Genomic DNA, 10,453 nt, shown 5'->3' with positions numbered 1-10,453 from the left:
GAGGAGGTTGAAGCCCCAAAGTGGCTACGAGGGGCCGAGACCCCCAAGAAATCACAGGTGGGAAGGGGGGGGGCAGCTTGGGACCCCCCCCCCCCGCAGGCAGGAGAAGGAGCTGAGGAACAGCAGAGAGAAAACGCAGGGAGCAAAGCCTCGGGGCTGTGCTGGAAGAGGGGCAGGGAACGCGGGGGTGAAGCCCCCAGCCCAGCTCTCCCAGCCCCTGCTCAGCTCCAAAAAGTCAGCTTTATTGTGCCAAGGGGTGGGGGGGGGGGGGGGACAGTTGTAAACAAGTATGTGAAATATACAGGTTAAGTTACTCGTCTTATTAACAAAATAAAGCTCTATCTATATTTACAGTCTTAAAAAAAAAAAACAAACGAGAGAGGAAAAGCTGCCCCTCGGCGGGCACGGCCGCATCCAGCCCCCCCCACCACCCCCCCCCCGCAGCACAACCCACCCGCCCCCAGCCTGAGCAGCCCGGGGAGGGGGAATAAATAAAGCACTGACAAGGGGAAGGAGGCAGGAGGGTGGGCGAGGAGGCAGGACCCCCCCCCGGGGCTGGGGGGGGGGGGGCACGGTGCCCGGAGCCCAGCCTCGGCGCCTCGCTCGCTGCCCCGCCTGCGGCCACACGGCGGAGCGCGGGCTCCGCGCCGGCCCCTGCAGCCCCCGCCAGCCCCCCCCCGCCAGCCCCTGGGGGGTGCTGGCCGCAGCAAAGTCCTATTTTATTATTTTTTTTACATTTTCTTTCTTTCTTTCTTTTTTTTTTAATTTTCCCTTTTATTCTTTTTTAATTTTCTTTTTTTTAATTTTTCCTTTTTTTTTTTAATTCTTCCTTTTATTTTTTTAATTCTTCCTTTTATTTTTTTAATTCTTCCTTTTATTTTTTTAATTTTTCTTTTTTCTAATTTTTTCCTTTTATTAATTTCCCTCTTTTCAATTTTTCCTTTTATTTTTTAAAAAATTTTCTTTTTTTCCTTTTTTTTCCCTTTTTTTTTCCTTTTAATTTCCTTTTTTTAAATCCCTGTTTTTCCTCTCCCCCCCCCGCGTCTCTTTTGCGCGATGCAGGTCGCGGGTGCAGCTCACCGAGCTGGGGCAAGAGGGGAAACCCCCCCCCCCCCCCCGGGATGCACCCCGGCATCACGGCACGTACCCAGGGGCTGCTGGGGGGGGGGTCGGGCCAGCGGCGCAGGCAGGGAACAGCCCCCGCTTTATTTACAAAGTGGGCCAGGGCTGTCGGGAGCATAAAGAGCTCCTCAGAGCCCTTGGCTCGTGCTCCGGCCAGGCGAGAGCTAAAATTGGCTCCGTGGGAATTTACTGGCGGGCTCTGACGGCCGGGAGGGAGACACAGCAGGGTCGGGGGGGGGCTCTGCCGAGCGTGTCCCCGTCCCGTGTCCTGGGGGGCCGGCGGGTGCCGCAGGTGAGGCTCTCAGCAAGGGTCCCTAGGGTGCCGGGGTGGAGGGCTGGGTGATGCTCGGGAGGTTTTCCCACATCCCCATCCCCTCCTGGGGGGGTGGGGGGGGTGCAGGGAGGGGACAGCTCGGTGGCACCCGAGCAGGGTGCAGAGCCGAGCTGTGGAGCCACGCTCCCAGCAGCAGCAGCCACCCCGTGCGCCTTGGGGTGGCACGGCCACGTACCCGAACACCCGGCAGCGTGCGTCGCTGCTCCGTCACCTCCCGAGGGCAGCGCCCCCCCAAAATGCGGGTGCTGGCTCCGTGGGGTCACCCGGACAGCAAGGCAGGTGGCAGCCTCTTGCCCTCCCCATCGCAGCTCCTCCTCTGCTCCCAGCGCATCCCAAACCCGTGGGGGGGCCGCCAGCCTTGCCTGCCCCCCCGCCCGGCCCCCCCCTCAGTCCGTCAGCACCACCAGCTCGCCATCGCTCTTGTCCTCGCCCTCCGAGTCCTCGTCCTCGCTGTAGCGGTACATCTCGCCGTCGGCCACCGAGTGCCCGTCGTCCCCGCCGTCGCCTTCCTTGAGGCTGCGCGTGTTGACGATGACGGGCATGTTGGGGTCCATGCTGCGGGGCAGGTAGTGCTCCATCAGGGGGGGCGTTAGCTGCATGCCCACCGGCCGCGGGTACAGCACGTCCGAGGAGGCGGGGGGCATCTGGCTGCCCTGGGGCCTGCGGGACAGGAGGATGCAGTCACCGGCTGGGTTTTTTGGGGGGGGGGGGGGGGACAACGCACGAGCCCCTCGCTGCCCCCACCCCGCGCGTTACCCTATCAAGTAGCCCTGCCGTGCGTCCTGCCGCCGGTTCCGCATCAGCGCCTTGTACTCGCCCACGCGCAGCCGCTTCCCCTCCACGATGCACGTGCGCTTGGGCCGGGGCTTGTACTTGTAGTCGGGGTACTTCTCCAGGTGCTGCCGGCTCAGCCGGGCTTGCTCCTCGTAGTAGGGCTGCTTCTCCTGGTTCGTCATGGATTTCCAGCGGGAGCCTGCGCAGAGAGGGGCACGCTTAGCCCCTGCCGTGCTGCGGCTCCCCCACCTGCTGCAATGAGCCCAGCGCGCACACTCCCACGGTATTCACGCTCGTGCACGCTCCCCTTGTGCTGCGCACACCTGAACTCGCACACGGCAGCGGGACGCAGCCCTGGACCGTGGGGCCCTGGGGAGATGCGGCTGCCCCAGGAGAGACAGGAGCCAGGGCTGATGGCACCCATGGGAGCCCCGTGCTGCAGGTGGCAGCTGGCCCAGCGGCATGCCAGGAAGAAGTCCCCAGCCCTGACCTTCCCGGCACCTCTCCGGCCACAGCTTTCACGTCTCTCCCCTCTCCAAGGTATGGCGAGCAGGTGCTGCAGCTAAAATAGGCTGTACCAGCGTGTGACTCGAATTCCCCCGCTGGCTGACCTTTATTGTCGTCTCCGCCAGCACCCGAGGCAGGAGAGCAAAGCGGGGCACAGCACAAAGGGTGCTGGCCGGGGCCAGGCTGGGGAGGGACAGAATCAGTCCCCTCGGTGCTGCACCGAGGTCTGAAGCTGGATCTGTGTCCAGTCCTGGGGAGAGATGGGCACGGTGGAAGAATTGCAGCGGTGGCCACCAGGGAGCAGGAGCTGGGATGGCTCAGGCAAGGCGCAGGGGCTGTGACTGCGTCTTCCACCGCATAAAAGGGGCACGGGGAAGACCGAGCTCAGCTCTTCTCACAGGTGCACAGTGGAGGACAAGAGGCAGCAGCCACAAGGGAAATCACAGCTGGACACAGGGAAAGGATTCAGCCTGCTGGGAGCGGTGCAGCCCTGGGACAAGGTCCCAGCGGGGTGTGGGATCTCCAGCCATGGAGACGCTCAGGGTCAACAGGACACGGTCGTGAGCATCCTCATCTGACTGTGGTGTCAGCAGGGCTCTGAGCAGGGCTTTTGGGCTGGACACTTACACAGACCCCATCCCCTAAATCCTCTTTGAGGCTCCATGTCCCTCCCTTGGGTCTCCTTCGCCGCCCAGCTCCCCAGGGAGCATCACCACGAGCCGGGCACCCCAGGGGAACCACAGCATGGAGGCGTGCACGCCCCACGTCCACCTTGCTCAGGCGTCCTCCACCTGCTCAGCCCTTTGTGCCGAGCCCACGTTTTCAGGAGCAGCCGTGCCGGAGAGCACGCAGGACCCAAAACCCCCGATCTGGGTGAGCACCGTCCCCGGACCGCTCGCCTGCAGGTATTCACCTGCTAAATTTGCACCCGCGAGCGGCGAGCGGCTCCGGCTGCCAGGCAGAAAACGGCGCCAGTTATTTAAAGCCACGGACATCAAGCGTGGGAGCAACAAGCACACCACAGAGCACCCGCTCCCAGACCCCCCCGGCCCCCGGCGGTTGCGAGCAGATCCTGCCCGCACGTTCCCTCAAAGGGAAAAGCCTGGCGGTTGTTTCGTTTCTTCTTTAACAAGCGGAGCTGCTAAAACGAGCCGGCGGCGGAGCGAGGTGCGTGTGCTGTAGGTAACCCACAGCGGGGCTGCGCTGCGCCGCCGCACGCTCGGCTTGGCCCTTGGGACGGGCTCTTTGGAGACCGCACCGCTCGCTTTTAATAGCCGGAGGCTGGGGCGAAACGGCCGCGGGGAAGGGCTGGAGAGACAGCGAGCTGCTGCAGGACCATCAGAGTCATGGGGCTGGGACGTGGCTGGATGAGGCCGCTGCTGCTACAGACACCGACGAGGGTGCAAAGTGCCGTAGCATCATCCCGGAGGGATGAGGAGGGCCACGGGGTGCAGGGAAGGGTGAGGATGGAGGGAGGCAAGCGCAGCTGCTGCGCTCAGGTGGAGGCCAATTGGAGAGGATGGCAATAAAACGGTGCCGGGCTCCAAAACTGGCCAGGGCACCATCAGCCAGAGGAGGAATTTGCCCCACAGGACCCTGCCGGTGCTCTGCAGGGTGAGCAGGTGATGGTCACCCATGGGATGAGCACCCAGGAACCCTGGTGTGAGCAGCACCCAGGGACCCCGGGTGGCCAAACGCAGCGGGTCCAGGCCTGCCCTCATCCCTGACACGCAGCGTGCCCCTGCACACCTCCCCCTGTCCCTTCTTGCACGCCTTTATCACACATTTTAAGGCCCACTGGGTCCGGACTAGGCGCCAGGAGAACGTTTTGCTCCTCATTTCACCCCAGACCATAGCTCGGGGCTGCCCACCCGCCAAGGGGAGCAGCAGCAGGACGGCCGCGGGGCACTCACCCAGGATCTTGCTGATGCTGGAGTTGTGCATGTCCGGGAAGGCTTGCAAGATCTTCCTCCTCTCGTCCTTCGCCCACACCATGAAGGCGTTCATGGGCCGCTTGATGTGGTTGTTGTTCCTGGACTCGGGGAAGTGCCGCGAGCCTGCGAGGCAAAGCCGGGGCCGGCTCAGGGGGCGAGGGGAAGGAGGCGGCGCGGCCCCGCGGGACCTGCTGCCTGCCCCCCGGCCCTACCGTCCATCTCGCAGGTCAGCAGCGCCTCGTCCAGGCGGTGCGCGGGGGCCTCCTCCAGCCGCTCCTTCACCGGGGAAGTGTCAATGCCGACATGATCCTGCGGGGAGGCGGAGGGGATGTTACTCCTCGGGTGGGGACCGATTGGGGTGAGAAGGGGCGGATTTAGGCTTGGCTCACCTTGCGGTAGGGGTGGCTCAGCGCGCCCTCCATGGCCCCGCCGTGGCCGTGCAGCAGCTGCCGCGCATCCTGGATGGCTTTGGTGATGGCATCGCCTTCGCCCAGGAAGCCTGGTGGCAAACCCCAGAGCACCCATCAGCATCAGCACCCCAAAACCCTGCAGCACCCGTCCTGCCCTCGCAAACCTAGCGGGCTGCTTGTGGGGTTGCACGGAGCAGCGGGGTGGCTGCTGCCCACCCCAGCAAGGTGGGACCCCACGGAGCAGGGATGCCTCCTGCCCCTGGGAGGTGCCCAGGGGAGGGCTCAGGATGGACCCCCTGCTGGTGACGGTTTTGGGAACCCACCCAGAGGCAGGTTGGACGGGCTGGTCTGCAGGTCCCTCGCGGCCCCGTGGCTCGGCGTGAGGGATTGGCAGCTGCTCATCTTCAAACTGGGCGAGCTGGAGGCACTGGGAAGCTCGGAGCCTTTGGGTTTGGCCGTCAGGTTCAGCGGCTGCGAGGTCTCCTGCAGCAGAGGAGGGAAGGCAGGGTGATGCACTGCCCTCGGTCCCCCAGCTGTGGGGTTTTTTGTGGGGGTTTACAGATGCTTTGGGGCTGTACCTGCATCTGGAGGTGGCTCGAGCCGCTGGGTCTCTTCAGCGTGGGAGGAGGGGGGCTGTGCAGCAGCTGCACGGGGTAATCCACTGCGGGGAGCAGAGACGGAGGCGTCGGGGGACGAGGCCACCCCACAGGGTGCCCCTGCACCCCAGGGACCCCGCTCACCTGGTTTGCAGGGGATGGGCTGGATGGGCAGCGCTATCTGGGGGTCCTGCGTCACGGGGAGAGGCTGGTGGCTGGGGGTGAAGGCGGGGATCATGACGTACGGCATGTTGACCTGCTGGAGGGAAGAGGGGGAGAGGAGCGGAGAGGCCGGGTGACCCCTGTGGGCCACTGCAGGCGGGCGACGTCCCGTCAGCCTGGCCCTGTGGGGTGGCACCGGGGTGTTCCCCACCTTTACCTGGATCTGTTGCTGCAGCAGGTTGATTTTGTGCTGCTGCTGGATGAGCTGCTGCTGCTGCTTCGCGATCTGGCAGGAGGGAGACAGCGGGGCTGAGACACGGGAACAGGGAGCCCCGAGCCCCAGTGGGGCACGAGCTGCCCTACACCGGCAGAGCAGAGGCTGCAGAGGTTCCCGTGGGCTCCCGTGGGTGGGTAGGGTGCTATATGAAGTGTCCCTGAGCCACCTCGACAGGCACAAGGTGAGAAATAGGCTGGGAAGGGACCGTGTCACCCACACCCCATGTGCCAGGCATGTCACCCCTGCACTTGGCATCATTTGGGCCGCTGCTGAGGAACAAATCGATGTTTACAGAGAAAGGAGAGAGCAGTCAGGAAGGGCACATGATGTTGAGGACCTCCTTTGGCCGCCACCCTCAGCAGGCAGAAGGGGATGGACAGCTACGACCGAGCCTCCTGGTAGCAAGGAGCATGATAGGAAGTCTTGGGATGGGCACGGAAATAGGGACGGTTTCTGGGCAAACACCAAAATCCTGCAGCCCCCAACACCAAAGCCAACTCCCCATCACTTCGAGGGCGACCCTGCCCCTGTTCCCTGTCCCCCAGTCCTGTGTCTGTGCCCAGAGGATACCAAAGCCGTCCCCAAAGGGACGGACAGTCCCCACGAGCAGGCTGCCCTGCCCCACGGCCGCGCGGGCACCCGAGCCCACCTGCTCCTGCTGCTGCCGTGCCAGCTCCATCTGCTGCTGCTGCTTCTCGAAGAGCATCGCGGCCATGTTCTTCTGCTCCGAGTGCGCCGTCAGGAGCTGGTCCCGCAGCGTGGACAGCTGGTTGATCATGACGAGGAGCTGGAGCTCCTTCTCCGCCAGGCTCTCCTGGGTTCCTGCGCCAGGGAAGAAGCCACGAGGCTGCGGGTCAGGGGCTTGGGAAGGGGTGAGAAGCATCAGGTGGGCAAAGGGTGGCCAGGGGACAGTGCGTGGGATGTTCACAAGACCCAGTGTGCTCTATCATCCCTATGTCATCGGAGCAAGCTCTTACCAGGAACCATCCCCCCCAAAAAAAATCAAATAAACATTTTGGTTATGAAATACCCGTCTGTAAAATGCACAAAGCTGCGCGCACGCCTCCCCTCCTGCTGGCAGGGGGAACACAAAGCTGCCGGCCCCGTGGGCTCTGAGGAGGCAGGGAGGGGACCTCACCCTTCACTTCTTTGGTCTCGGCAGCGTTTCGGCCCAGCAGCCGCTCCTTCCAGTCACTGGACAGCAGTTTCTCGATGGTTGGCATCACTGTCCCCAGCGGCAGGCACACGGGGCAGGAGAGAGGAGGGAAGGAGACGAGAGCCACGTGAGCACAGCCCGAGGCTCAGCATGGGATGGCTATTCCCATCCCAAACCTTTCCGAAAACAGCCAGGGGGTAAATCACAGAAGCCTTTCTTACCCTCTTTTAAGTTCTTGTTGAAGTCCAGCTTCTCCTGGCTGCTGACAGCCGGCTCGAAGGCCGAGCGCCGGGGCTCCAGCACATCACTGGCAGGCGAGTGGGACTCCTGCGACACACACGTTGTCACTTGGTGGAGGTTCCCATGGACAGGGACATCCACGGGGCTCCGGGCAGGTGGTGCTGAGCCGGTGGGATGCTCAGAGCCAGCCCCACCAGGCTGGCCACGGGACCACGCAACCCTGCGGCACATCCCCAACCCCTGGGGAGCAGCCCCGCTGGAGAGCATCTCCGCTCCTCCTGTGGCCAGGACTTGTTTGCAGGAGGTTGCTGCTATTTTTTTAGGCTGCCTTTCTCCTCTGAGCCTGGGAGGCTACGGGCCAGGGGGAGAGGAAGCCTAAGAGCAACTGTAATGGGAAAATGAGAGGGTGGCCCTAGGACTCTGTGCGGAGGAGGTCTGCAGGCGGCCACGGAGGCTGCAGGCCAAAGGCAAATCCCAGGGCTGACCCGAGAGCATCGGCAGCGGCCAGAAAGCCTGGGGGAGCCTCAGGTTTCAGCTTCATTTCCTCAGGATGAGGAATAAAAGCTCGGGGAAACAACAACCCCTGTCTGCCCGGGGCGGGATATGCAGCACACTGCCAGCCCGGTGGGACCCGGGCTCAGTCAAGGCCAGGACCAGGGGGAGGAGGTGACAGCCGTGGGACCCACCTGCGGCAGGGCCTGGGGGTCCGTGCCCTCCCTCGGCGGTGGTCCCGGGGGGTCACTGGGACGGGGCTCGGCGCTGGGGGCAGCCCCCGGCGGGGACTCGTAGCCGCCCTCCTTCTTCTCCTCCGTCTTGATGGAGCAGTTCACCATGCTGCCCGCCCCATCGAGCTCCAGGTGGGGAGAAACGGGGCTCCTCATGGACATCCTGCAGGGCGGCGGGGCTGTCAGCGGGGAGATGGGGTCCCTCTGCTCCCCCCCAGAGCAGGGGCACCCCTTTGCCCAGCCCTGCCCCATAGCAGGGTGCTCCATGCCAATGGTTTGCAGGGGCAATGGTCTTGCTGAAGCTGTGCCCTCACTGTTCTGCGGGGTTTCCATGACCGTGCTGGGGCTGCTGGCCCTTGGCTGGGCACCAAGGGGCTCTGAAGTGACTCGAGGGGACACTGAGCATCGCCACAGCCAGCCTTTTCCATGGGGTCTGCCAGTGCCGGGTGGCAGAGGCCGAATTCCCAAATGGGACAAGCCGGGACCGCATCCCCCACAACGGGATTGCACGGGGCGGGGGGCAAGGGGAAGAGCCCGACTGCGGTGCTCCTAGCAGGGATTTCCCCTCCTGGGCCACCAACCCTCAGGCTGCACAGCACCAATGGCAGCAAACGTCGCCCTCCCCAAGCTCGCCTTTCAGGGAGGAATAAAGGGGAAAGGAGGCCATTAAGGACGGGGTTTGCACCGCCGGGATCCAGGCTGGAGGGTGCAGGACCACAGGGGCTGCAGGGGCCACGGTGTGCTGGGGATGGGGGGGGTCTGCACCCCACAGCAGGGACCCCCAAGACCTGCACCCTCCGGGGGCTCACGCTTGCCCCCCAGCATCTCGGGGCCCCCCAAAACAGGAGCCGGGCGGCTCGGGCTGGGGGCCGAAGCCGGCTGCCCGACTCGGGGCAGCGGTGACACAACAAACAAAGGCCAGCTCAAGCTGCGAATTAATCAACCCGCTGAAAATAAAACCTTCCTCTCAGGAACTTCAAACAAAAGAAACGAAAACAACAAGGCCGGCTGGGTAATGAAAAGCCAGGGCTCTGAATAGGGGACAAAAGGAAGTGGAACAATAGGGTGTTGGACAAAAGCAATAAAGTAAAGGGAAGTGTGACAGCTCAACAATGGGGCACTGTGCGCGCCAGAGTTTCTGATCTTAGCAGGGCTTTTTTTAATCTCAGTTCCCTGCCCTTCTCCGAACAAATCATTGCGCTCTCCGGGCTCGTGGGCTTCCTCCCGGCCCCGGCATCGCACGGGATCTGCCCGCATCCTGCAGCACCGCCCGCGTCGCCCCTTCCTGCCCCCAGCCCACCTCGGGGGGCGGCCAGGAGGGGACCCCGGCCACTGCCACGGCGCGTCCCTCCCAGCCCCGCCGGCGTAAAAACACACCCCGTGTGCCCTCGGCACGCCTCGGCCGGGGAGGAAACGGGCGCTTTTGGCACCGAAACAGGGATGGCGGGGAGCCAGCGGGAAGCCGTGCCCCGTGGCTGCGGGTGCTGCACCCATCGAGCCGCCGGGAGCCGGAGCTGGGGGAGCAGCAAGGGGCAGGATGTGGCCCGTGGTCCTGTGCTCTCACCGTGCTGCAGGTGGGGAAACCGAGGCACCAAAGCATGGTGCTCGTCGCCTCAGGTATTTTTATAATTCGGGGGAAGATGCAGGAATAAAAAGGGGAATGAAGGTGGGAGTTTGGCTGGGTGCTGAGCGCAGCTCCATGTGCACGGACCGAAGCTGGGGGAGCAGCAACAGAAACAACCTGAACCCAGCACGGGAGAGGAGAGGCAGTGACGGCACCCCTGCACCTTCCTTCAGCCTGTCTTTAAAGGCAAAAACCCCACTCCTCGCCTTCCTGCCCCTCCAGGAGCACATCTCTTATCAAATCCCACTCCTCCGGCAGGTCACCTTCCCATTGTCCTTAACCTCCCGGGGCCGCTGGAAGTTTACTCTTAAAATGGGGCTGGTGCTTTAAAGGGGGCTGTTGAAAGGGGCCTCATTGTGGGTTTATTGTACAGTTTGCCGAACAGAAATATATATATATATATTAAAAATAAAAGGAGAAGAAAAAGGAGAAAAGCGCAGTTATCTTGTTACAGGCTCGCTCTGTACCAGGCCTGTGCCGGCAGTCTCAGGTGCTCAGCTCAAGGGCTCCTCTGTTGCGCAGACAATAGGGACGGGGACAATTGCCTTGGCACCGGGAACACGTCTTCGTGTAACAGATCTTCACCTTTAAT

The 10,453-nt window shown here is 63.0% G+C and overlaps 1 protein-coding gene across 4 annotated transcripts in view; it reads right to left on the bottom strand.

Moving 5' to 3' along the window:
• Positions 1-129: 129 nt before the first annotated feature.
• Positions 130-10,453, bottom strand: part of SOX13 (SRY-box transcription factor 13) — a 40,104-nt gene continuing 29,780 nt past the window's right edge. For 3 of the 4 annotated variants that reach the window (XM_048071049.2, XM_048071050.2, XM_048071046.2), the window contains exons 2-14: positions 8,199-8,400; positions 7,494-7,599; positions 7,255-7,341; positions 6,766-6,938; positions 6,057-6,125; positions 5,822-5,936; positions 5,660-5,742; positions 5,405-5,564; positions 5,061-5,170; positions 4,884-4,980; positions 4,651-4,794; positions 2,213-2,429; positions 130-2,116 (exon numbers count right to left, since the gene is read on the bottom strand). In XM_048071049.2, coding sequence (XP_047927006.2) covers positions 1,843-2,116; positions 2,213-2,429; positions 4,651-4,794; positions 4,884-4,980; positions 5,061-5,170; positions 5,405-5,564; positions 5,660-5,742; positions 5,822-5,936; positions 6,057-6,125; positions 6,766-6,938; positions 7,255-7,341; positions 7,494-7,599; positions 8,199-8,399 — 1,836 coding nt within the window. In that variant the 5' untranslated portion in view covers position 8,400 and the 3' untranslated portion in view covers positions 130-1,842. Of the gene's footprint in view, positions 2,117-2,212; positions 2,430-4,650; positions 4,795-4,883; positions 4,981-5,060; positions 5,171-5,404; positions 5,565-5,659; positions 5,743-5,821; positions 5,937-6,056; positions 6,126-6,765; positions 6,939-7,254; positions 7,342-7,493; positions 7,600-8,198; positions 8,401-10,453 lie in introns of those variants that run through there. The other variant, XM_048071047.2, reaches the window with a different exon arrangement.

The sequence above is a fragment of the Anser cygnoides genome, chromosome 25, assembly GCF_040182565.1.
Source record: "Anser cygnoides isolate HZ-2024a breed goose chromosome 25, Taihu_goose_T2T_genome, whole genome shotgun sequence".
Taxonomy (NCBI): domain Eukaryota; kingdom Metazoa; phylum Chordata; class Aves; order Anseriformes; family Anatidae; genus Anser; species Anser cygnoides.
The sequence above is the reverse complement of the archived record's forward strand: the minus strand, read 5'-3'. Positions and strand labels throughout refer to the sequence as shown.